The sequence below is a fragment of the Erpetoichthys calabaricus genome, chromosome 3 (assembly GCF_900747795.2).
Source record: "Erpetoichthys calabaricus chromosome 3, fErpCal1.3, whole genome shotgun sequence".
NCBI classification, from domain to species: Eukaryota; Metazoa; Chordata; class Cladistia; order Polypteriformes; family Polypteridae; genus Erpetoichthys; species Erpetoichthys calabaricus.
The window spans coordinates 307,332,624-307,357,615 of record NC_041396.2 but is presented as its reverse complement, the minus strand read 5'-3'; the positions used below and the strand labels follow the sequence as shown (position 1 = coordinate 307,357,615).

The following is a 24,992-nucleotide window of genomic DNA, read 5'->3' as shown; positions in this document are numbered from 1 at the left end:
CTCCTTCTTGTGTTCCTCGGTCTCATGTGACTGTAGTATGCAGGGTGACCTATAGGTGGCCAGCAAGCACTGAAGAGGTGAAGGGAGGTAAGTGGGCAGCAGGTACATGGAAGCACAGGGGGGCCAGCTGGGTCTCTGCATTCATGCAACCGCTGCGCAATAAATGAGTGAGCAGGGGAGACTCACAGCTTTATGTTAGCAGTTCAATGTGTGAAAAATAACCTCTGAGCAGGTCAGTGCTGTCTGGTGACAAATACACGGGGGTATCAGGATTGTCCTCTGCTTCGTTTGTACCTCATGGTAGGAGTCGGTCCTTCTCCTCTTGGATACTTGCACTTGCTAGTTGTTAGGAGTTGGTCCTTCTCCTCTTGGATACTTGCACTTGCTAGTTGTTATTAAGCATATGATATGACTGCTCAGCCCATTTGGTTTTAACCCTTGTAATACAGGTCTGGTCCCAAGTGTCATTTTGTGCCAATAATATCTCAGCAGCTTGAAAGCGAGTTCTGTTCGTCTCCCTGTAGCTGTCGCCCGTGTTTGGCATGTTGGCTGATGCCTGAATGAAGTCCACACTTTAATTATGTCTGTAGCTGCTTTAGCTTTTGCAGTGTCCATCACATAGCGGGCCAGTATTGTCATGCACTGAGCATTTGTTTCTCCTTGTGCAGGCAGAAGACCTCAACTCCCAGTTCACCCAAATGACTCTAAGTCGGCAAGGGTCTAGTGAAGCAGCTGAGCCCCCACCCGCCCTCTACCCTCCCTCTGCAGTCCTGACCCAGCATGCACCACAAGCCAACTATATTATGGCGACCAGTGGGCAGCCCATCTCTGCCTCTGGTTACCAGCCTGGATCTGCCCCTGCCCAGTCGGTTTTGCAGGCCCCACCTCCACAGAGTTACCTGCAGCCTGCAGCAGCCCAGCAGGTGAGTGAAACCTCGTGCAATGTGCAAGTGTACTAAGTTCTATACTAGATGTCTAAGTTCTGTATTAAGTCTTTTGCCTAACCTTTCCTTGTGTACACACACACACACACACACACACACACACACACACACATCCCAGTTGTATAGTTTGACCTCATTGCACTCTGTTCAGATGCACACATCCAGTGTTGCTCCACAGACACCCCCCCCCTCCCATCTCATTTATATCACATTGTGCACCTGACATTTACCCCATGTGTGTGAGTTCTGCTTCACACACATTTACACAGAAGTAAGCCTACGTGTATGTGTGTGTATGTGTATGCAGAATACAGCCACTCAGGCTCTTTTCTCCCAGCTCAGCACCTTCTCCCTTTTCTCACCCTGTCTCCAGATCCAAGTGTCCTATTATCCCCCAGGACAGTACCCAAGTTCCAGCCAGCAGTTTCGGGCTCTCCCGCACCAGGTGTCGTATACTTCCCAGCGCAACCAGCAGGTGGCCCAGCCAACGCAACAGACTGGTAAGATCTCCTTAATTCTTAGTTAAGGGTTTTCAATGCTCAGAGGGACCAAATGTCTTACTACCTGCACCACCAACCCTAGCAGGTCTGCAGCCGATGATGCAAAACCAGCAACAGGCTTACCAGGGCATAATGGGAGTCCAGCAGCCCCAGAATCCCAGCCTCATGAATGGCCAGAGGGGAAATATTAACAACCAGATGCAAGGCATGATGGTCCAATACCCACCTCTTTCTTCCTATCAGGTAGGCAATTAGGTCTTTATCCTTCTCCCAAACCAGGTGTTGAATGCCACCTCACACCTGCTGTGTGTTTCTGCTTACAGGTTCCTGTGGCCAATGATTCCCAACAGGTGGTACCCCAGAGCTACCAGCAACCAGTAATGGTCCCTGCCAGCCAGTCTGTCCAGGGTGGAGCCATGCCAGTCTACTACAGTGTCCTGCCACCAGCACAACAAACCAGCACAAGGTATTGAGACGCTTCATAGCCTGGGGACAACATATGCAGAGCTGCATGAAAGTTGTCTGTCTTGTCTTGCTGTTCCAGTTTGTGCCCCCTGCTCCATCTTGTTCTCCTCTCCCTTATTGTGTTGAGTTTTGTGCCTCATGTCTCTTCTAGATCACTTCCTCTTTGGCACAGCGACTGCCTACTCCTTGATTGTATCTCTTCCTCTTTTAGCCCATCTGTAGGATTCCTGCAGCCTCCTGGTGCAGAACAGTACCCGATTCCCCAGTCACCCTCTCCATGCAACCCGCCTCCAGTTCAGCAGCAATATTCAGGTAAGTGACATACTGGTCCAGTGCCATGTGTAACAAGTAGAGCCGTGTGGTTGTCTACAGTTCGAGCACATTTGTCCTGTATGCATGCAGCCCAGATGTTAGGCTTTGTATATTTTACCTTTTTAACATTTGAACGTAGTGTCTAAGCCCTCTGCCCTTTTCATTTGAACCTGTGTGCCACAGAAAAATAACACTGGATTTAGATTTGAAAGTCCATAAAGTCCTACTCTCCTCCACACTGCTTGGGAATTTATTCCATGTCTGTGGTTCTTTGCATGAAGAAAAACTTTCCAACATTTGTGTAAAATCTGTCCTAAACAAGTTTCCTGCCATTTCCCCATGTTCTTGTCAAAGAGCGTGTTTGAGAGTAACAGTCTGGATCTTCTGACCTGCTGTAGTTCTCTTCCTAAGTTCAAATACTTGAGTCAGCTCTGCACTTGATCTTCAATTGCCTGAATTGAAAAGGTACAACTTCTGCAAACTCTCCTCATAGCTCATACCTCTCGGTCTTGAATCGGCTGTTCTCTGGACTTTCTCTAGTGCTGCCCGGCCATTTTTATTACAATTACAAGGGGGCTCTGCCCCCTGCTCGCTTCGCTCGCCTACCCCCCGGTGTTGGGTAACCCGAAATACATTGATGAATGTATGAGATAAATTGGGAGTGTAAAGGTGTAGATGACGAACAAAGGAAGTATATTCATTAATCCTAATGAATGTTCACTAATAGTGGACTCATTACAGAATGCGTTGTCAGCTAATTGGCGGAATTGTTTAGCGGCCGTCTGTTGTTCCTTTCTTTGCCGTTTATCTATTGACTCTGCTGTTTGAGAGGCGCGTTGTAGGCGTCTACGTTCATTAATTGTATTCAGGCAGGCTCGCTTCTGTATGTCCGTTAGTTGAGATGTTTCGTTTTGTTAGTTGAGATGTTTCGTTTTGGAGCCATGACTCCTTTGGTTGTGTTGTTTGAGAAGCGTGTTGTAGGCGCCTGCGTTCATTTGTTTTCTCCAGGCGGGCTCGTTTTTTGTGGTCTTTCGTTTTGAACCCGTGCCTGCTTTGCTTCCGCAGTTTCAGACGCACGTTGTAGGCGTCTATGTACATTGTATTTGTCCATGCGGGCTTGTTTTTGTAGCTCCGTTAGTCGAGCTGTTTGGTTTTGGAGCCGAGACAGTTTTGCTTCCGCGGTTTCAGACGCACGTTGTAGGCGCCTACATCTATTGTTTTTATCTATGCAGGCTCGCTTTTGTAGCTCCGTTAGTTGAGCTGGATCGTTTTGGAGCCGTGACTCCATTAGTTATCCATTGTCTACCGTTAGTAATATGGATAATTGTACTTACTGTTAATACGGAGCGTTTTCTGTGGTTGTACTGTTAATAATGCATCACTGTAATGTGATTCACATATGCTATATGTTTTGGACGTGTGAGGATGCCGTACGTTTAATACGGAGAGTTCGTTTATTCTTATTACCCGGACCATACTGTGTAGTGTGGACGTTTCGTTCAGAAGCGCGTTGTAAGCGCCTGCGCCTTTCGTACTTTCTCGCGCCTTCCGTACTATCTTTGTGCACCTTTGCGGACTCCGTAGTGTCTTCCGTTTGACTCTGGGGTGCAGTGCAGAATCCTCTTTTCTGTGTGGCGTTAGTTGAGCTATTTCGTTTTTGAGCCGTGACTCCTTCGTTCATGGTGGATCAGACTTCGCTTGCGGTTTATGAGACACGCGCTGTAGGCGCCTGCGCACTATGTCTCCTGCATCCACCGCCGTGTACCTGGGTCCATGCCTTCTGGTTTACCATTCTCGGTTAGTAATATGGATTAAATACTCAGACTTAAACTGCATTGATTCTCCTTTGATAAAAAATAGCACCTCTATTGACTTTTACTCCACACATCACCATGCTATATAACATAATTTTTTTTTTTGGTGAACAAATTTTTATTAAAATAAAAAACAAACCCTTTAAAGTGGATTCTGACAGGAGTTACAGTAAAGTAAAACCTTGTAACATAACACATTAGCTTTCTTAGTGGCTTCTGTGCACTGTTCAGATGTGCATACAGTGCATCCGGAAAGTATTCCCAGCGCATCACTTTTCCCACATTTTGTTATGTTACAGCCTTATTCCAAAATAGATTCAATTCATTTTTTCCCTCAGAATTCTACACACAACACTCCATAATGACAACGTGAAAAAAGTTTGAGATTTTTGCAAATTTATTAAAAATAAAAAAATTGAGAAAGCACATACATGTACATAAGTATTCACAGCCTTTGCCATGATGCTCACAATTGAGCTCAGGTGCATCCTGTTTCCCCTGATCATCCTTGAGATGTTTCTGCAGCTTCATTGGAGTCCACCTGTGGTCAATTCAGTTGACTGGACATGATTTGGAAAGGCACACACCTGTCTATAGAAGGTCCCACAGTTGACAGTTCATGTCAGAGCACAAACCAAGCATGAAGTCAAAGGAATTGTCTGTAGACCTCTGAGACAGGATTGTCTCAACGCACAAATCTGGGGAAGGTTACAGAATAATTTCTGCTGCTTTGAAGGTCCCAATGAGCACAGTGGCCTCCATCATCCATAAGTGGAAGAAGTTCAAAACCACCAGGACTCTTCCTAGAGCTGGCTGGCCATCTAAACTGAGCGATTGGGGGAGAAGAGCCTTAGTCAGGGAGGTGACCAAGAACCCGATGGTCACTCTGTCAGAGCTCCAGAGGTCCTTTGTGGAGAGAGGAGAACCTTCCAGAAGGATAACCATCTCTGCAGCAATCCACCAATCAGAACTGTATAGTAGAGTGGCCAGATGGAAGCCACTCCTTAGTAAACGGCAAATGGCAGCCTGCCTGGAGTTTGCCAGAAGGCACCTGAAGAACTCTCAGACCATGAAAAAGAAAATTCTCTGGTCTGAGGAGACAAAGATTGAACTCTTTGGTGTGAATGCCAGGCGTCACGCTTGGAGGAAACCAGGCACCGCTCATCAGCAGGCCAATACCATCCCTACAGTGAAGCATGGTGGTGGCAGCATCATGCTGTGGGGAACTGGGAGACTAGTCAGGATAAAGGGAAAGATGACTGCAGCAATGTACAGAGACATCTTGGATGAAAACCTGCTCCAGAGCGCTCTTGACCTCAGACTGGGGCGACGGTTCATCTTTCAGCAGGACAACGACCCTAAGCACACAGCCAAGATATCAAAGGAGTGGCTTCAGGACAACTCTGTGAATGTCCTTGAGTGGCCCAGCCAGAGCCCAGACTTGAATCCGATTGAACATCTCTGGAGAGATCTTAAAATGGCTGTGCACCAACGCTTCCCATCCAACCTGATGGAGCTTGAGAGATGCTGCAGAGAGGAATGGGCCAAACTGGCCAAGGATAGGTGTGCCAAGCTTGTGGCATCATATTCAAAAAGACTTGAGGCTGTAATTGCTGCCAAAGGTGCATCGACAAAGTATTGAGCAAAGGCTGTGAATACTTATGGACATGGGATTTATCAGTTTTTTTATTTTTAATAAATTTGCAAAAACCTCAAGTAAACTTTTTTCACGTTGTCATTATGGGGTGTTGTGTGTAGAATTCTGAGGAAAAAAATGAACTGAATCCATTTTGGAATAAGGCTGTAACATAACAAAATGTGGAAAAAGTGATGTGCTGGGAATACTTTCCGGATGCACTGTAGTCCACCATAACTCCATTTTTTCTCCATGGGTACTGTCGGGTTTCATAACTCATATTGAGCATACAAATCTAACATTTCTACTTCCTGTTGACAATTCCTTACAATTATTTGCAGTACATTTCATTTTCCACACATCTGCCCCCTCCTGTTTTATGCCCAGATCTCCTTTTAACAATTTATCCAATTCTGCCATAGCTGTCTGGTGTTGGTATTACCTACATATCTAGCTAGACCCCTGAGGGACACACCATTTCATATAATCTGATTTACTGCAATTCACCATAATCCTTTGCTTCTGGTGTTTCAGCCAGTTTTGTACCCACCTACACACAGTGCCCTGAATACCCACTTTTATTTTTTTTTTTTTAGTCTGATCATTAACCTTTCTTGTGATACTTTTTAAAATGCCTTCATCTTACTCATGTTGCCGAACTTCCTAGAAGGATTTTGTTTTGCAATGATCTGAAACAGCGGACGTGACAAGGACAAGATAAGTGGCTCAAGGATAAGGCCTGTTTTGCTAGGCATGACATATGCAGGACACCTCCCGGGGTGTGTGACCTCTCTGCACTCCTGAAGGAGAGACACTACCAGGAATTGCTTCTTAACTTGGATTCGACAGTGTGGTGACAGACTACAAGTGTAGCACGCTGCCTTGACAGCTAAATTAAAACAATAGAAGTTAACATTAGCAAAACAAATGTGGCCAAGTGTATATAAATGATGTGGTGTTTGCCATGTTGAATGTTCTGCCAGTTTCTGGTGGATGAAAAGCTGTGATTTACAGGCCAAGTGTCCGCTACCTTAATCAGCCTTTATTTTAATATAGCACCTTTCAAAGTGAACACGCACCCCTGCAGCATTCTAATGTCAGCCTCCCTTTATTGCCTTTTATAGCTAACGCTGCACCAAAGCTCTTTGATCAGCTTTGTTGTAATGTGTGGCGTGTCACTCATGAGATTAGGGGAAATTAAAGATAACCGACTACATCATGAGGAGCTTGCATGCACATGCCGTTTCTGAGGCCACAAATGAATCGAGCCGTCCTACTCTCACTCACTCTCATGGTGCGCTGCGACTGGCATGAGGAGAGCGTGAACCCCAAGGTGCTGCTGTGTCCCTTCTCTCTGTTTGTGTGGCCACTCCAGCCACAGAAGTCAGGTCTCCAAGCACTGTCATTCTCTGTGACTTTAGTGCACTCTTGTGGCAGACCTGGGAACTGAACCCCTTGTTTCATGTTTTTCCTGAAGATCTGGGCAATTTTTCACTGATGTTATGGTTGCAGCGGAGGCCAAGCACATGTGAAACAGCAAAGGGGGTAAAAGTAAAGGGACCATCACTACAACATAAGACAAGTGGCACTGGAGGGGACTGGTAGTGCTGTGTCCCATTATGGGGTGCCACACTAGTGAGGGAGCTGTACAATTGGTGGAGTGTTCACACTTATTATGGTTGGCAAAGTTTGCCACGGGTAGTACAACAGCCCCCAAGATTTCTTTAAGATCTTGTGGGACTTGACTATTGCCAAGAGCAGAGCACAACAGGCACAAACTCATGCATTCCCTTCTCACATTAAGGCAATTCCAAAAATTTTCCAGTTTGAACAAATCTGAACGATAAATCTCAGGAAAAGCGGTCAAGGCCTAGTGTAAATGATTCATTTCACAGGTTGGCCTGTGTGTGAACAAAGCCACAAAAATGGAGGCTGAATGACAAAGCATTCAGTGCCCTCCCTGACAGAGTACTGTGAATCCATCATGAGAGAGTTGGCCCGTGGCATATCAAAGCCTCCTTTAGTAGACATTTGTTTTCTGGGGGTACCATTTGGACAAGTCTTGTCCATCCAAGCCAAGCAGACCATTGTAATGCCCTCTTGCAATAAACAAAATGGAGCACCTCCTTCATAGACAGATTATGTCATATAGCGCTTGGCACCCATCTTGTTGGAGCTTAGCTTTCTGGGAGAGTTAAAATGGAGTAACAAACTTCTTGCTACTACACCTTTGTGGCTTCTATTCTTTATACTAAGTAAATAAATTCAGCGTCCTCTGCCCACGACTCCTGATAGACACCTGCAGTGACTGATCACAGACCCTTTCTCCACCATCTGAAGTCCACCCTCACTAGCACGACTGACCTAACAAGTAAATCGTAGTGAACCTGCTTGCTGTTGTGCATCTCGAATGACAAAGCTCCACAGAAGTTCTCTACCATTCCTGGATGGCAGTCCATCTTCTCATAGATCGTAGCAGTGAAAGGGAAGCCGCTTGTGTTAAAAGTGTGTGGATGACATTTGTGGTCAGCTTAGTTATCTATTAAAGCCTGACAGACTGATGGTCTCTTCTTCTTATGCTCTTACGCCCAGTAACCCAAAGTACTTTCTGTCTTGTTCTCCTGCCAGGTGTAGCTCCTCCGGGCCCCGGCATGGTCGTCATGCAGCTGAGCATTCCCAATGGTCCTCAGACGCCCCAAAACCCCTCGATGGTCCAGTGGAACCACTGTAAATACTATGGTGTCGAGCAAAGAGCTCCAAAGGCTGCCGAGGTGTTCAAGCCTGAGAATGGCCCCCAGGTAGGTTTACATACAGGAAGTGCGTTGAAGCGTTTGCTCCCGCGCCGTACAACACACTGCTCATGCATCTCTCTCCCTCTGTCTGCAACAGCCCAGCAACCAAATGAGCAGCCCGCTGACCTCTCCTACCCAGTCACCCACTCCGTCCCCATCCAACAGCGTGTGTACTGGCCTGGGCCCCCCACTCCCTCTCATCGCACAGTTCCCACGGCCAGTTGGACCTGCACAAGGTGAGCTTTGCTAATGGGCCGCTGTGTTCCCGGCCTCTTCCTCTTCCGCTTGCGCTCAAGCCTTGTGTTTCCTGTCCCAGGTGATGGCCGCTACTCATTGCTAGGTCAGCCTCTGCAGTACAGCCTGTGCCCACCCACACTTCTCCATGGCCAGTCTGCCTACTCGACACATCAGGTGAAAAGGGAATTGGAGTCCGAGGGGTTGGGTGTGGGTGGTATTAAGCTGCAATGCAGCCATCTCATGGCGTTCCTCCTTGTGCCACCTGTAGGGACATGCTGGAGTAAAGCACAGCAGTCGAGGAAAGCGGCAGACACTGAAGTCTGCATCCACAGACCTGGGCACCACAGACGTAGGTAAGGATGAGGGTCTTCTCCGTGACGTGCCTTTCACCTTGACAGCCTTGGCTAATTTCCTCCTCTTCTTTGGCAGTTGTCAGTCGCATCCTGGAAGTAACAGATCTGCCGGAAGGAATCACTCGCACGGAGGCCGAAAAGCTCTTCAACCAGCTGGCCATGTCAGGTGCCAAGATCCAGTGGCTGAAAGATGGCAGCGGAGGGGGCAAGGGGGGCAACGACCCTGCCAATCTATACACGGTTGTGGCCGTCTTCCCCAGCACAATGGCCGCCCAGAGCGCCTCCTTCAAACTGAACAACTCCTCAAGTCGATTCAAGTTGCGAGCTGCCAAAAAGAACTATGACTTGCGGGTGCTGGAGCGGGCGAGCTCCCAGTAGGGCAGCGCCCTGCTGCCGCTGCCCAGCCCCATACCCCCTCCCCGCCCCGTTTGGCTGCCTTTGTTGGCTTTTGTTTGCCTTACTGCTGCTGTGGCTTCCCGTAATGCGTTTTTGTTTTGTTTTTTTTTTATTTGTTTTTTTTTTCTTTTCTTTTTTTTTTTTTTTTTTTTTTTTTTTTTTCTTTTTTTTTTTGGATCTCTATATTTATATAAGTGATTACGGATTAAAAAAAAAAAATCAGTGATTTCAGTGGAACCATCTCTCTTCCTCTTCCAACCCCCTCCTCTTCCTCTCTTGTGTTGCCAGTTTGTTTTATTTGGTTGACCGCTGTGCAGCGCGTATCACAAGTATTTAAAGTGCACAATGATGTCTACTGTAAATTTTATTTAATCTGTTATTTTGTTTTTAAAAATATAAAAGCAAAAAAAAAGTGTCGGCTACTTGTCTGCGCCTCTTCTTTCCAAATCTCCTCCCCCAACCCCCCGGTGCTTCAGCCACGACTGCTTCACAAAAGGGAGAGTCGTACCTCACCTGGCCAACTGGCACATTCCAAAAACACACCAATCAGCCCCTGCGGCGGGGCTGGCCAGCTGTCCGCATGTCACCAGTGTCCAATTTCCTCACGTCAGCCAAAATAACTGTCAGCTGTCCCTGTCTGCTCAGAGCTGCATCATGACTTCTCGCAGTCCTCCTTGGGACGGCAACTCGGCACACACTGCACTTTGAGGTAGGACCTGCTCGTCGTGGGGCTCGGCGGTGGGGCCGACGGAGAGACTGGCGTGGAGCTCGGGGGGCTCAAACACGGTTAGGGGGGCTAACTGGTGAGCTGGGTACAGCCCAGGAGCCATGAAGACCTCTGTGGAGAATCTAGGGTGAAGTCGGGCAAACTAATGACCAGCATTTAGCGCTTAGGTGACGCCACCTTAACATTATCAGCAACAGGGTGGACAAGGTAGGACTTATGGGTGTTTATGGGTGCTAAGTCAGCCACTTCTACCCTAGGGAGGGAGCGGGCTTGTGTGTGGTGACGTGGCAGACTGACACAGTCACTGGGAGTTGCGCAATTTCTCCTGTCCTGTTGACTGGCTCCTTCTCCATGGCCACAGTTCTGATTTTATAAGGTGGAAATTCACAAGGCTAATGGGGAGCCCAAAGCCCACCTCTCAGAACTGACAAATCAAGTGAAGGACCTGGGTGGGACTTCAATCAGAGTGGCACATTCATCTGTCATCTGGATGTTGGTTGATGCAGTGTTTTCATTATCCAGCAGGTGGTGCCGCTCACGGACTCTTTTGTTTGTTCTGCAGGATGACCGAAGTGGTGGTCCTGGACCCTTCTGCACCTCCCAACCCGGGAGAAAATGAAAATGTGGTAAGTGTGCTCACTTTGTGCTTGTGATTTCACAACATCTGTGCCAATACTCCCAGCCCCTGGCTGTGCCCTCCTACTTTTCTAACTTGTTGCTGGATGCTGCTCACTTCCTATGTGGCCTTCTGTGCATTGTGCCAGGACATGGGCTGTGTGTGGAGCTTTGGTCTGGTGAATTCTGTGGCCCAGCGCACCACTTGTCTCATTATCCTCACAGGTGGCACAGTGGTAGTGCCGCTGCTTTGCAGTAACAAGATTGTGGGTTCGCTTCCCGGGTCCTCCCTGTGTGGAGAGCGCTTTGAGTAGTGAGAAAAGCGCTATATAAATGTACAGAATTATTATTACTATTATAAATGTTGAGCTCAACCTGTCTGTCCTCTCTGTGCCAGTGACAACAACAGGATGTGAGTGCCACACTTGACCACTAGAGGTCAGTGTTGGCTCATAATGAGTAACGAGCAGCGCCGCGTCATTCTTCATTTATCCACTCAGTGAGCCAAGCAGATGTTGGCACTTGGCGGGGTTGTCACAGACTTTAGAGAAAGTTTACCAAATGTTTTGAGAAATGAAGATGAGAGATGGTGGACACAGGCTGTGTTAGATAGATAGATACTTTATATTAATCCCAAGGGGAAATTCACATTCTCCAGCAGCAGCATACTGATACAAAAAAACAATATTAAATTAAAGAGTGATAATAATGCAGGTAAAAAACAGACAGTAACTTTGTATAATGTTAACGTTTACCCACCCGGGTGGAATTGAAGAGTCGCAAATGATGTTATGGCAGGGAGGATATAAAGTAAGTGGCTGAGACTGCCTTTGGGGCTTTTAAAAAGGGAGCTGAGCGAGTAGCAGGAGACCATTTTGGTCTAATGAAGGACTTGGGGTCACATGTGACATTGAGGATATCATTGAGCTGTAGGGACCAAATCAGCCAGACCAGAGCATGTTTGTAATGGAGGGCGAGTGTTAACGACTGCACGTGGAAAGCAGAGATTGGGCTGAACAACTGCTGCAGGCCAGTTAGGTTAACATGCCACATGGGCGAAATAATGGAAGAAAAAGACAAGAGAAACGAGTGGCTGGATCCGCTGCAGGTGACAGGGAGGGATCACACTTGAGTAATATGGTGGGAACTGAATGAGGAAGAAACAAAACAGGTGACCACAAGGGTGAGGCATGTGATTGACAGATAGACCTGGGATCAAATAGGAGAAGGCAGAGTGCGTAGATTGGTGACAAATACCAGAAACATAGAATTATGGCCAAGGAGACATCATATGATGTGGTGCTCAACAGGGGGCAGTGTTGGGCTGCTGCTTTTATAGTGTACAGACAAACTGATTGGATTCTCCATTATCTGCCCTTCCTAAGTTTCATCTAGCGTGCTGTCCCAGGCCCCTCAGTAAGTGAATGTAAAGGGAGTAGAGATGGGAGGTTTGACACTTGAAAGTACCTCATGTACAGTGTGAGGAGGACCCTTTGAGTCGTCGTCGTGGACCGGTCAGTGTTTACATCGGCCTTTAAGAAGGCTAACGGGATGTTAGGTTATATGGCGTCCCTCTGTGTGTGTGTGTGTGGCACATGTCATGGAGGTCGAACCTAAGCTGTGTAACACACTACGGGAGGCCTGTGGTCTTCATATCACAACCAAGGTGGAGAACCAGATAAAAGAGTGTGGGGGGGATTAAAGGGGGTCTGAGCTATGAGCTTGAGAATAAGGGGTGACATTTTTGGGTTTGAAATCGGCAGAACTCGTCAAGTGCTCAAAGATTAGTGGGGAGTGTATATAGAATATAAACGTCCTTGGCAGCCCCCTGCACACTGGGGACACACCTAGAGACTGGAAGATGGCAACAGAAATATTCCTGTGTATGTATTGTCTTGGTAGAGTTTCTCTGCTGTATTACTCTGCTTTCCCTTTTTGTATTCTTGAATGTGTAGCCTTTGTCGGAAGGCCTCAGATCCCCTAGACTTGGCATTGTTTCTAAGGTGGTGGACTTCAGCACTTTACCCCACCGTGCCTTCTACATGTATAACCTCAGGCAATCAGGTGTAGTAAAAGACAAGCACTTTAAATAATGTATTAGTGAGAATATTCATAACAATAAACAAAGCACATGTGAATATTGGCAGGCATACAACTTGATAATAGCAGGGAGCCCACAGACTTGTAGTTACGTTAACTCTCCCCTGTCTTCAGGTCTCAATATGGCTGCTGTGCTGTGCTCTTCAGTCCTTGGCATGGCAGTGGTGTGAGAGACAGAGAGAGAGAGGTCAAGCAAGCAAACCCTTACACCAGTAGGGGGCATTGTGGCACAGAATGGCCTCAGATTCAAAACCAATGCCAGACATACTTGAGGCCAATGGTGGGCACACACACACACACACACCTGCCCCCATGACCAGTGGTTGAGCTGATGTTGGCCTCCATGCCAGGGTTTGGTAGTTGCTTTGTTTATGGCTTTTGGCCGCTCAGTCCGAACACAGTCACTCTTATTAAAGCCCACCCACTGCACCCAAGACCCTTTTGATGTGCTGAAGCCTCCCAGGGAGGTGGCCTTACTGTCCTGACTTTGCCAAGCCAGTCTTGAGTCGTCCCTCCAACCCTGCCAGAAAATTCCACGTCCCGACTCGGCCTTAAAGTCTCAGTTAGATGTAAAAGGCTAACAATGAAACAGAAGGCTAATATTACATTTGCTTTGTCTGACTAACAACTTGTATACAAAATTACACACCACAACAAAGTAAAATGACTGTCGGGGGGGATTCACGTAATGACAGGTCAGTCTGCTTAGTGGGTCATAGGAAAATACACGGAAGAAATTAAACAGGATAGAATGGAGAAGAGGAGTGTTGGTGAACAGACAGAAGGGCTTCACATGGAGGAAGAGGGGGAGGTCGTACTTCACTAGGAGATAAGAAGGGTGAGTGCGGTACGTCTGATATTATTGATCTGCACTTTCAGAAGGCTTAGGGTTAGGAAGAGCCAGAGGCATTTTCTCTGAATCTGGTGGTGTTAGAAGTGGTGTCCAGCAGGGGTCAGTGTCAGTTTTTAAGACACAGAAATGGCCTGATGAGAACATAATCAGTAAAGCCCTTGTCACGTTAGATGACTTTTCCAGCGATTTGTTTCACTCATAGCTTTCATGTACAGTGGCTATAGAAAAGAATCCCCCACCCCCCCCCTTTGGAATATCCCCATTTTTTTTGCTTTACAGCCTTAAATGAAAACACACAAACTAATATTTCATCCCCGCTTTACTTACTCAATGCCAGCTCTAACATCCAAGTGAAGGATATCACAGCTACAGTTCAGAAAAAGGATAAAAAATCAAAAACAAGACCTACTGAGATTAATAAAGGACCCCCCCCCCATATGTCAATGTCATTTTGTTGACCCCCATTTTGCTTTAATGACAGTCTTGAGTCTGTTGATTCTTCTCTATCAGTTTAGCACACCTAGATTGAGCCCACTCAATATTTGCCCCCCACTCTTCTTTACAGTTGAACTGTTCAAGTTCAGTCACATTGGATGGTGAACATTGGTGGTCTGATTTTCACTGTGATTGAGGCTCTCACTGGCCACGCCAGGACATTCAATGTTTTCTCCTTCAGCCACTGTGTGGTCAGTTTTGCTGTGTGCTTCGGGTTGTTGTCATGTTGAAAGGTGAACATTCTGCTCATCTTCTACTTTCTGGCAGAGGGTAGCAGGTTTTTCTCCAGAATTTGATGGTATTTTGCCCCCATCCATTTTTCCTTCTACCCTAATGAGAGCCCCAGGACCCCTACAACAGGATGCTGCCCCCTCCATGCTTTACTGGAGGTATGGTGTGTTGTGGATGGTGAGCTGCATTAGTGTACCATTTGGTGTTGAGGCCAAGTAGTTGTGAATTTCCCCTTGGGATTAATAAAGTATCTATATCTCTATCTATCTCTTATATAGTGCCTTTCATATCTCTTATATAGTGCCTTTCATATCTATCTATCTCTATTATATAGTGCCTCTCATATCTATCTATCTCTTATATAGTGCCTTTCATATCTATCTATCTTATATAGTGCCTTTCCTATCTATCTTATATAGTGCCTTTCCTATCTATCTTATATAGTGCCTTTCCTATCTATCTTATATAGTGCCTTTCCTATCTATCTCTCTCTTATATAGTGCCTTTCCTATCTATCTTATATAGTGCCTTTGCTATCTATATCTTATCTTATATAGTGCCTTCCATATCTATCTCTATCTTATATAGTGCCTTTCCTATCTATCTCTATCTTATATAGTGCCTTTCATATCTATCTCTCTCTTATATAGTGCCTTTCATATCTATCTCTATCTTATATAGTGCCTTTCATATCTATCTTATATAGTCCCTTTCATATCTATCTAATCTAGTTTGATTTTGGTCTCATCTAACCAGAAGACTTTTTTCCACTTGGCATCCAAATCTTCAAGGTGCATTCTGGCAAAGCTCAAACGAGCCTTAATGTGGCCTTTCTTGAGAAGTGTGACCCTCCTGAACAAGCCACAATGGTGGAGTGCATGTCAAATTGTTGTCACATGCACACCATTAATGACCACTCTGTGCCATCAAATCCTGTAACTCCTTCAAAGTGGCCATTGGCCTCTCGGTAGCCTCTCTTACCAGTGTCCTCCTTGCTCTTCCATCCAGTTTGGAGGATCCAGGGAGGGTCCAAACACTTCTTTATGATGGACTTTACTGAGCTCCTTGGGATTGATGATAATAATAATAATAATGCATTTTATTTATAGGAGCTCTTTACATTAGCAGTGAATCTCAAAGTGCAACATAAAATGTTTAAACAAAGGCAAAGCAAGATAAAAAAAAACAGATAAAACAACAACAATGATAGCATTATAGCATGATAAAGCCTTTGAGATGTTTGTGTCTCCATCTCCTGCCTTATGTCTGTCCACAACTCTATCCCTGAGATCTTTTCAAAGTGACCTGCCACCCATAGTCAGGTGTTTGCTGTCAGTGGCACTGCCAAGGAAGGGAATGAATGAGCGAGAAACAGCTTCACTAATCACACTCACTACAACTGATCACAGCCAGTAACCGCAATGGAAATGGTGGGCAGTGACACCTGATGGAGTTTAGTTTGGGGGGGGGGGGGGGGGGTCATTTATTAATCTCAGGATTTCTGTTTTTTATAATTCTTCTGATCTGTAGCTGTGATATCTTTCACTTGGATTGCAGTAAGTAAAGCTGGAAAAAATGTCAGTTTGTGTGTTTTCATTTAAGGCTGCAAAGCAAAAAAATGGGAATATTTCAAAGGAGGGGAGGATTCTTTTCTATACCACACTGTATGTAATCTTAGTCATTTGGTGGCCTGTGCCCATGAAGCTGGTCACGTAATGTGACAGTCCCAACAGCTGAGACTGACTTAGTCTGCCATTGGCTAGGGCAACAGCATGAAACCTGACTGATTTTCTCTTTGGTGGTCTTTGTGTGTGAGAGTTGAGCACCAGTGAGGGTTCAGGCAGCAGTAGCTGGCGTAGAATGTAATGTTAAGGAATAAGGAGCACGCGTGTCGTCACCCTCACAAATAGAAGAGAAGCTCATCTGTCTGTTGTCTTGTGTTTTAAAACGTAATGAGGGATAAAAAGGGGCCGCAACTGCAGCCGGACGCACCACAGCTATTAACATTGTGTGCTGCACCAGCTCTGTCATGGGGGGCTCAACAACCAAAGAGAAGGTCGTCTGTCTGATGTCTCGTATTTTACATACTATAACAGAATAGAAAGTAAAAGAAAGAAAGAAAGAGCGGAAGGAAGGAAGGACAGCCATTGCTGCTTAACCTGCTGTTGACCCTTCATACAGCGCTGCCTCTGTCAGACAACATGCTATTGGCTGTCAGGAAAAGGGGCGGGCACAACTATGATTGGCGCTCACTCAGCCAGTATGTGCGAGTCGGCTGCAATTTTCAGTTATGGAAGTCGATAATAAGAGCAGTAAAATGTCGCCTTTTGTGACGTTGGCTTACGTTTGCACAGGATAACAAACTACGTGGAGATGCAAATGAAGTAGAATCAGCTGAACTGCCACAGAAGCACTTGGACAGAGGATGACATTGAATGTAAAGGCGGTAGGGAGGTTAGGTTTGAATACACGCTGGACATGGCCAGCACAGTGGACTGTCACTCAACCTCCTGACGAGGTCAGATCAGCCGTTAAAAAGGCTAATTTAGGCCAAGGTGGGCACTCATGGAGGATATCGAGGTTTATAACACTCTGGTGAAGCCTCACATGCTGTCCTAGTGGGCCATCGAGAAGGCTAATAGGATGGCAGGTTATATGAGGGACGTTCAAAAAGTTTCCACCTTTTTTTTTTAAACTCTTTATTAAGAATTTCAAAAATAAATGACATCCCTTTTCTACATAGTCACCTGCGTTTGTGATGGAGTTGTGCCATCGGTGTACTGACTTTTTAATGTCCAAGTACTCCTCCTCCTGCCTTCACCTTTTCCAATGAAAATATGAAAGTGCAGAAACTCTTTAAACGTCCCTCGTATACAGCACCCCCTATAGCGTGTGCAGCTACAGTATGTAACACACTAGTGTGGCCTCCGCTGGAGTGCTGTGTTCACTTTTTGGTCTCCATATTACAAAACAAAGACACAACATCACTAGAGAAGGTCCAGAGAGCTGTGAGCAGGCTGATTGAAGGGGTCTGAGCAGTGAAGAAAGACACAAGACTGGAGCTGAACGCTGAACTTTTTCAGAGATCGGGGGGGGGCATTTAGGGCATAAATGTGAAAAAAAAAAACCCAGCAGGACCACATCACACGTATTATCTTGGAGGGCTTAAGGAGGTCAGCGAGGGATGATCTCAGTCCTTGATGTGCTTTTTTTTGAAAGTCCACCTCTATATTTTGTGGAAGAATGCGACACGGCAAATATAACAAAAATGGTGACTGGACTGATCCGAGTATTGCAGCTGCAGCTTTAATGTGCACTAAGGTGAAATAATGGAAGGAATCGAGGAAAAGATCGGGCAGCGCACGTCAAGAACAAGCAGGGGGCATCTTTTAATGTGGTGGAATTGTACAAGGAAGCAATAGAAGCCGATGATCGGATCTCCTTTATCTCGATTTTCAGGAGCCTTTTGCTAAAGGAGCCCCATGGAGAAGGGTAGTTGGTGAATAGAAGGAAGTGGCAGTTCAGGGGGCACTGTGCCCATGGGTACAAAATTGGCCCAAATGCAGAAAGCAGAGAGGGTTAGAGGAGAGGAAACAGCAGAATGAGGTGATGTTAACTGTGGTGTCCAGCAGGTGTCAGTGAGAGCCAACATACCTAAACAATCTGATCGTTTCAAGAGTTGCAGAAGATGGAGAATCAGCCGAGTTATTACAGAGGAGCCTGGGTGGCCAACTAGCTTGGGCTTGTTTAGTGTACAATGAAATTGAATTTAAGAAAGTGTACAGTAAAGTACGGCATGTAGCAAGGAGAAATGTGACATCTGCATAGATGGGGGGGGGGGGGTGGTCTGAAACATGAAATCACCTCGTAGGAGAAGGAGCTGGCAGTCACAGTGGACTTGTCACTGGCTATGGCCAGACGGGGGACAGATTAGCCATTAAAAAGCTAATCAGGCCTGTGTGTGCAGTAGACGTCGTATTCTTGGTGAGGCCTCACTAGTGGACTGGTCACCATCAACGTCCAGACAGTGTTCAGGAGTCATTCAGGGGGTCAGGTTATATAGCGCCTTGATGTCACAGGAGGTTTATAACACACTGGTGAGGCCTCATCTGGAGTCCTGTGCTCAGTTTATGACTCCATAAAGACACAGCAGCACTGGAGGAAGTCCAGAGAAGAGCAACCAGGCTGATTGAGGGCTACAGGGGGTGAGTTATGAGGATCAGCAGAGCTGAGCCTAACATTTACATTAAGTTTAGGTCTTACCAGGTCTCAATACACAAAGGGAGGTCTGAAAATCCAAAGTCTACCCTTATTAGAAGGATTTAGGAGTCGTGTTGGACTCTAAGCTATCAACTTCCTGACAGTGTTCAGAAGCCATTAAGAAGGGTAACAGTGTCAGGTTATATAGCGCCTTGACGTGTGGAGTACAAGTCACAGGAGGTTCTGCTCAAGTCTTTATAACACACTGGTGAGGCCTCATCTGGAGTCCTGTGGTCAGTTTATGACTCCATAAAGACACAGCAGCACTGGGGGACGTCCTGAGAAGAGCGACGAGGCTGATTGAGGGGTGCAGGGGGTGAGTTATGAAGAGTAAAAGAGCTGAGCCCAACACTTCCTTTAAGTTTAGGTGTGAATACACAATGGGGGTCTGAAAACCAAAAGTCCACCTTATGAGAAGGATTTAGGAGTCGTAGTGGTTTGGTCTCCAGGCTACAAAAAGGACATAGCAGCACTAGAGAAGGTCCAGAGAAGAGCGACTGGGCTTATTGAGGGGCTACAGGCGATGAGTTATGAAGATTAGAAGAGCTGAGACCTGACTGAAGTGTTTAAAATGATGAAGGGAATTAGAGTAGTGGACTGAGACGGTGACTTTAAAATGAGGTCCTCAAGAACACAGGGACACAGCTGGAAACTTAAAGTCACAGTGAGTAGGTGATCAAGTAAGGTGCTGGACAGTTGGACTTTGGGGTCCTTTAAATCTCAACTCTCTGCCACTTCCAAGATTGTGCTGCGCGCTTTGACTCCATGGCTGTCCTCGGTGTGATTGTTCTGAGGCTCTCAATATCTTTGTCCCCTGGCACAGTCTCCTCTGCGGGGGCGACATGCCCCCTTTACAGAAGAAACTGCTGCCCTGCAGTCTGTTGTTGAATTGGGAGGGTGGCACAGTGGTTAATCCTGCTTGAATACCATGGCCAGTGGCTGCCGGGGTGAATTTTCTTGGCACGTCCTAAAGACACCCACCCAAAGGTTAATGACTGTGTTTGTGCATTCTGGGGGGGCTCACTAGTGGACTGGCACCATTCCTCACTGCCTTCTAGTTAAGACAGTAAGTGGTCCACCCTGACAGAAGTGGACTGGCAGAGGGTAAATGAAATGTACTGTTATGGCCTAACTGGAAGGTCACCCACATGGACTAGCTGAGTAAAGGGGCACTGCCAGCAGGATAATATGGACACACCAAGAGTGGAGCCGCCATTTCACAGAAGGCAGAATTCTGCTGGTATCACAGCTGAGGCTTTGGGTTTGGGGTTTGTGGAGCTTCTACTGAGGACCTGTGTGTGCCCATCAGGAGTTGGGTTTGAAAAGAGAGCCCCCCGAGTCAGGAGAAGGATGCCAACAACCTGAGGGGTGATGGCCTTAGCCAGGTGTGGGAGACACTGGAAGGTCCAATATGAGAATCCAAAAGCCAGAATGGTATACTAGGCAGAGATGGACGACTAAAGCGAGAGGGTGAATGTCATACCCACCTATAGTGCCAGGGTTGTGCCAAGGAGTGGTGACCTTCTCAGGTGTGATCACTGCCAGTGGTTGTCATGTAGGTGCCCGGGTGAGGGTGAGCTTGTAAATGGCTGTGGGAGACCAAGTCCTCCAGAGCAGAGGGGGCTGACATGTAAAGCCCACCTGGCCAGCAGCAGGACTGAGGCAAGTGTCCAGGTGCCAGTTTAAACAGGTCGTTTTTTTATGAGGCACCTGGTGCCCAACAGAAACTACTGAGCTCTTGCCAAAAACTCAGAATGTGATGCTGAGGCGTGACCACAGTTCTATATAGCGCCTGTCCGCATCTCCCGCTGTCAAGGCTGCATTTACAGTCCTTCCCAGCCCCTGCACCCTCCTGCCAGTGACCGAGGCACTGAGAGCTGACCCTTGATGGAGGAATGTAGTAAGATGGCATCTGCTATCATCTTGCCCACCCTGCACGCTGCTACACCCTCCTCTAACCACCCAGGTTTGCTGTGCCACTAACTCGTCTGCCTCCAGCCAACTCATGCCATTCCTCTTCGTTTTCAGCTGCAGAAGTTCAAGAAACTTTTTCAGAAGAATAGAAAGTCTGAGCCTGAGAGTGCTGAGGTGGCACAGCAGCCCAATGGGGAAATAGGCGACTCTGTGCCGGTAAGGTGTGACGCGCGGCCCGGCTGCTCCGCTGCCACCTTTCGCTTTCTGCCATGCAGACTTTGATGCTTCGCCAATGGCAGCCTTCTGAGTGCAAGTGAAGCCCCGCCTCTTGGGGGGGGTGGTTTGTTAGAGATCCATCTTATCAGAGTGAGGCCACACCTCGACCTCTCCCTCCTTATATGATAGTTTGACTCCACCCCATCCATCTGTCAATAAGCCACACCTATCAGATGCCACCCAGCTCCACCTCTTCCACACACACCCTTAGGCCTGTGCCAGCCCACAGTTACACCAGGCTCTGCCACTTCCAATGCCCCCCCCCCCCCTTTTAGGTGAGTTATTTGTAAGCCCGTCTTATCTTTCTGAAATGGCACATCTTCACCTCTACCATACAAACTCTTAGTTATGCCCCGCCCCCTGTGGGTGAGTAATCAGGGGCCGGTCATCATTTAACCCCGCCCCATCTGCATAACCCTGCTTAGCCCCACCTCTACCACATAAACCTGTAGTTATTCCTTGATTTTCTGTTATACCAGGCCACACCCCTTCAAATGGCCCCTCCTTCTGTAGATGGGTTGTCTGAAAGCCTCACTTTTTGCCCATCTTCACCTCTACCACACAAACTCTTAGTTATGCCCAGCCCCTTTACCGCTGTTAAATCTCAAGCCCTCCTCCCGTCGGTGGGTTGTCAGTAAGCCCTGCCTTTTACCCAGCCCAACCTGCCTGATACCACATAAAAATAGGACCCTCTGTTACAGTAGGCCACGCCCCTTCACCTCTGTTAAATCTTAGCCCCACCTCTTATCAGTAACCCCTGCCTTATCAGGAGCAGATCATCATTTGACCTCCGCCTCGTCTGCCAACCCTGCTTAGCTCCGCCTTTACCTTGTTTTTCTGTTATACTAGGCCACGCCCCTTCCAATGGCTCCACCTCCTGTAGAGGCCTTGTCTGAAAGCCTCTGTTCATTTGCACCCCTATCTCACAAATCCTTAATTGTGCCCCGCCCCTTCACCACTGTCTAATCTCAACCCCGCCTCCTGTCAGTGATTTGTAAGCCCCGCCTTAAACGCGGCCATATCTGTCCGACACCACTTAGCTCTTCTCTTCTGTCACAATAATAATGTCACTCTTTGTTCTTCTGTTACACCAGGCCACGACCCTTCAGCGCTGCTTCCTTTAGGTGGGGGTCCAGTAAACCCTACCTGATCAAAGGGAGGCCATCTCTTGAGCCCGCCCCTTTCCTCTGTCAGACTTGGCTCCACCCCTTGCCTTTGCCACAGATTGCCTTAGACGGTGCACTTGGTGCCCTGGCAGCTGCCCGCCCTCAGACGGTGCTTTCTAAATTGGGGACTGAGACCTGGTCCCGGTGCTGTGCTTCATTCCTTACCTTTGTGCTGCTTTTGCGATCCGCACATGCACACATAGCGAGGGGCGCGGGCCCGGTGGGCTTGCCAGTGGCACTGCTGGACTGCACCCACCTGCAAGTGCGGCGGCTCAGCAGAATAGCGAGGTGTACCCCCTGCTCGCCTCCCCTCGTAGAGTCGCAGCAGCAAGTGGGAAGCCGATCGACTCGCGGATGACGCCTGCCTGTGGCCCATACTGTCCATTTCCTCCAAGGTCTACTTTGTCTATGAAGTGGAGGAGGAATACGATGAGGATGAAGACAAGGAGGAGTCGCCACCGGAGCCCGTTAAGCCCGTCAACGACAAGCCTCACAAGTTCAAGGATCACTACTTTAAGAAGCCCAAGTTCTGCGACGTGTGCGCCAGGATGATTGTGCGTAAGTTGCCCACTTTTCTCTTGCCTTTGTCCTTGGTTGGCATTTGGCCCTTGTTGGTGGTCTTCCTCTGATTGGTCTTTTTTTTTTTTTAATTTTTCTCCACAGTCAACAAGAAGTTTGGCCTGCAGTGCAAAAACTGCAAGACCAACATCCATCACCACTGCCAGTCATACGTGGAGATGCAGCGGTGCTTCGGCAAAATCGTGAGTGGCCAGCCTGGCACCCCGCGCTGCCCCCTGCTGTCCGGGTCTCTCCATGTCTCTCTCTCTGTCTCTCTGTCCTCAGCCCCCCGGATTCCGGCGCGCCTACAGCTCCCCCCTGTACAGCAATCAGCAGAACGCTTGTGTCAAGGAGCTGCTCCCATTCTGTGAGTGTTTCGGCAGGTTGGAATACAGGTAGGGTTGGCAGGTGGCTCACTGGCATCTCTGCTGTCCTTGCAGCCCAATCCAATCGCTCGGACCCAGTGTTTGAGACCCTCAGGGTCGGAGTGATCATGGCCAATAAGGAGAGGAAGAAAGACTCCAACGACAAGAAAAATGTAAGTCAGGGGGGCCACACGGAACTGAGATTTGGGGTCCCAACTGTCCTGCTGATGGCTGCTGTCTTCTATAGATGATGATGGCCATGATGGAGGAGGAAGAGGCGGCGGTACCCAAGCCAGAGGAGGGCAAGAGCGAGGCAGGTGAGTGGGTGTTTATGGGGGGGGGGGGGGGGCGGGACCTCAGTGGAGGGCTCAGATAGCAATGCTGCCCCCTGTCTTCTCTTCTAGGGGGTACCGAGGCTGACAAGAAAGGAGACAAAGCGGCAGCTGATGACAAGGTGACAGGGTGGCCGTAGTGACATGCAGGACTGCCTGCCTGTTGGTGGTGGTGGCACTGCCACTTTGCTCACTTCCTGTTGTTTTTACGCCTACAGAGCAAGAAGCCACAGCCTGGCATGCGAGGAGGCTTCACCCAGTCCCATTACTACCTGGCACTGTACCGCTTCAAGGCTCTGGAGAAAGACGACCTGGACTTCCAGTAAGTGTGCTGGGGAGGGTGGGTCAGAGGGGGCATCATCCAGTAACTCTCTGTCTCTCTGTCTTTCTTGCAGCCCAGGGGACAGGATTACAGTGATCGACGATTCCAATGAGGAGTGGTGGCGGGTAAGGTTGGCATCAGGGTGGCATGGCCTTGGCACCCACCAGCATTGGCATCAACAGAATGTAATCCTCCTCTTCATCCTCCTCCTCCTCCAGGGCAAAATCGGTGAGAAGTCCGGCTACCTGCCCGCCAACTATATCATCCGCGTGCGGGCCGGTGAGCGCGTCTACAAGGTGACCAGGTCATTTGTGGGCAACAGGGAGATGGGCCAAATCACGCTCAAGAAAGACCAGGTGCTGTGCTGCTCGTTTATATAGCGCCTTTCGGGTTTGGCTGAGGCACAACGTGCGGATCCTGACGCCGTCTTTGCTCTCTTCCAGATCGTCGTGCAGAAGGGCGAGGAGCTCAACGGGTACATGAAGGTCAGCACTGGCCGCAAGTTGGGCTTCTTCCCGGCCGACTTGCTGCAGGAAATCTGAGGTGCAGGGAGCAGCGGACCGGACTGGACCCCCTCCCGCCATGTAGTTATGCTTTTCTATAAATGTTTTCCACCTCAGCGTCTTTTTCATTTGCGTCCATCGGGCTCGGGCCTGACTTGCACACCTGCGCAGCATTCGCCGCCGCGACCCTTCAGGGACCCCCGAGGCACGAACTCTGCTCTGCGCCGTCTTTGTTACTCGGGCGGCTGTGCTGTTGGCGGCGTTCCCCTCTGCGCCCGCTAGATGTCGCTCCATACTCGCCTGAGCCCGGTGAGACGCACGCACGTGCGCGCCACAGTCAGAGGGGTTGAGGTGCTGCTCGGGCACGCGCTTTCGTCCCTCGTCTTCGCTCCGTTTTCTTTTCCTGCGGTTTTTGTTTGTTTGTTTGTTTGTTTGTTTGTTTGTTTGTCATTCCCGGTGGTGGGATGCGCGACATGATCTGGACGTCTGGACGGAAGTTTCGGTGACGCGGCCGCTGCTGATTCGCCGGCCAAGGGCCCCTCCTGAGTTCGGCTGAACCCCCCGACTCGCGCAGTCGGGTTCGGCGCCCGAGGAAGCTCTGGGGGGATTGCGGACGAGTTAATTTTACCGAAGTAAATGAGACGCTGTGATGCTTAACTTGACGCTCCATAAATTAACATGAAGAGATGAGCGGAGCGCTCGTTTCCATTTGTGCCGCATTAACACTCTTCTCGCCGCGCTCACTTGGGCCCCGGTGAGGGCCGTGCCAGGGTGCCAGTCCCGCGTGTGCCATCACCTGAGCAGGTGCCACTTTGAACAGTCCTCC

At 48.2% G+C, this 24,992-nt stretch overlaps 2 protein-coding genes across 20 annotated transcripts in view; both read left to right on the top strand.

Moving 5' to 3' along the window:
- LOC114649225 (R3H domain-containing protein 2) overlaps positions 1 to 9,864 on the top strand; it is a 124,317-nt gene extending 114,453 nt beyond the window's left edge. For 8 of the 16 annotated variants that reach the window (XM_051925391.1, XM_028798720.2, XM_028798722.2 and 5 more), the window contains 10 exons: positions 669 to 923; positions 1,318 to 1,444; positions 1,527 to 1,687; positions 1,768 to 1,910; positions 2,121 to 2,221; positions 8,300 to 8,471; positions 8,560 to 8,699; positions 8,780 to 8,874; positions 8,969 to 9,053; positions 9,130 to 9,864. In XM_051925391.1, coding sequence (XP_051781351.1) covers positions 669 to 923; positions 1,318 to 1,444; positions 1,527 to 1,687; positions 1,768 to 1,910; positions 2,121 to 2,221; positions 8,300 to 8,471; positions 8,560 to 8,699; positions 8,780 to 8,874; positions 8,969 to 9,053; positions 9,130 to 9,431 — 1,581 coding nt within the window. In that variant the 3' untranslated portion in view covers positions 9,432 to 9,864. The remainder of the gene's footprint in view (positions 1 to 668; positions 924 to 1,317; positions 1,445 to 1,526; positions 1,688 to 1,767; positions 1,911 to 2,120; positions 2,222 to 8,299; positions 8,472 to 8,559; positions 8,700 to 8,779; positions 8,875 to 8,968; positions 9,054 to 9,129) is intronic. The other 8 variants (XM_051925392.1, XM_051925393.1, XM_051925394.1 and 5 more) reach the window with 3 other exon arrangements.
- Positions 9,865 to 10,053: 189 nt separating this feature from the next.
- stac3 (SH3 and cysteine rich domain 3) lies at positions 10,054 to 24,280 on the top strand. 4 transcript variants are annotated; one of them, XM_028798712.2, is made up of 13 exons: positions 10,054 to 10,158; positions 10,739 to 10,802; positions 20,759 to 20,860; positions 22,482 to 22,644; positions 22,750 to 22,847; positions 22,930 to 23,011; positions 23,085 to 23,182; positions 23,257 to 23,326; positions 23,414 to 23,463; positions 23,560 to 23,663; positions 23,737 to 23,788; positions 23,882 to 24,019; positions 24,107 to 24,280. In XM_028798712.2, exons 2-13 carry the CDS (start codon positions 10,740 to 10,742, stop codon positions 24,203 to 24,205), a joined length of 1,119 nt encoding a protein of 372 aa, XP_028654545.1. In that variant the 5' UTR covers positions 10,054 to 10,158; position 10,739; the 3' UTR covers positions 24,206 to 24,280. The 4 variants fall into 4 exon arrangements, with proteins under 4 accessions (XP_028654545.1, XP_028654547.1, XP_028654546.1 ...); XM_028798713.2 differs by lacking the exon at positions 10,054 to 10,158 and adding an exon at positions 10,243 to 10,383; XM_028798714.2 differs by lacking the exon at positions 20,759 to 20,860 and having other exon boundaries at positions 10,055 to 10,158.
- Positions 24,281 to 24,992: the final 712 nt, after the last annotated feature.

What these genes read in the sequence shown, in the direction of transcription:
- stac3 (XM_028798712.2), top strand. Translation starts at nt 10,740, where the DNA reads ATGACCGAAGTGGTGGTCCTGGACCCTTCTGCACCTCCCAACCCGGGA. An exon ending in ACTCCAACGACAAGAAAAAT is followed by an intron (nt 23,183 to 23,256) that starts GTAAGTCAGGGG and finishes TGTCTTCTATAG; the next exon opens with ATGATGATGGCCATGATGGA. An exon ending in CCAATGAGGAGTGGTGGCGG is followed by an intron (nt 23,789 to 23,881) that starts GTAAGGTTGGCA and finishes CTCCTCCTCCAG; the next exon opens with GGCAAAATCGGTGAGAAGTC.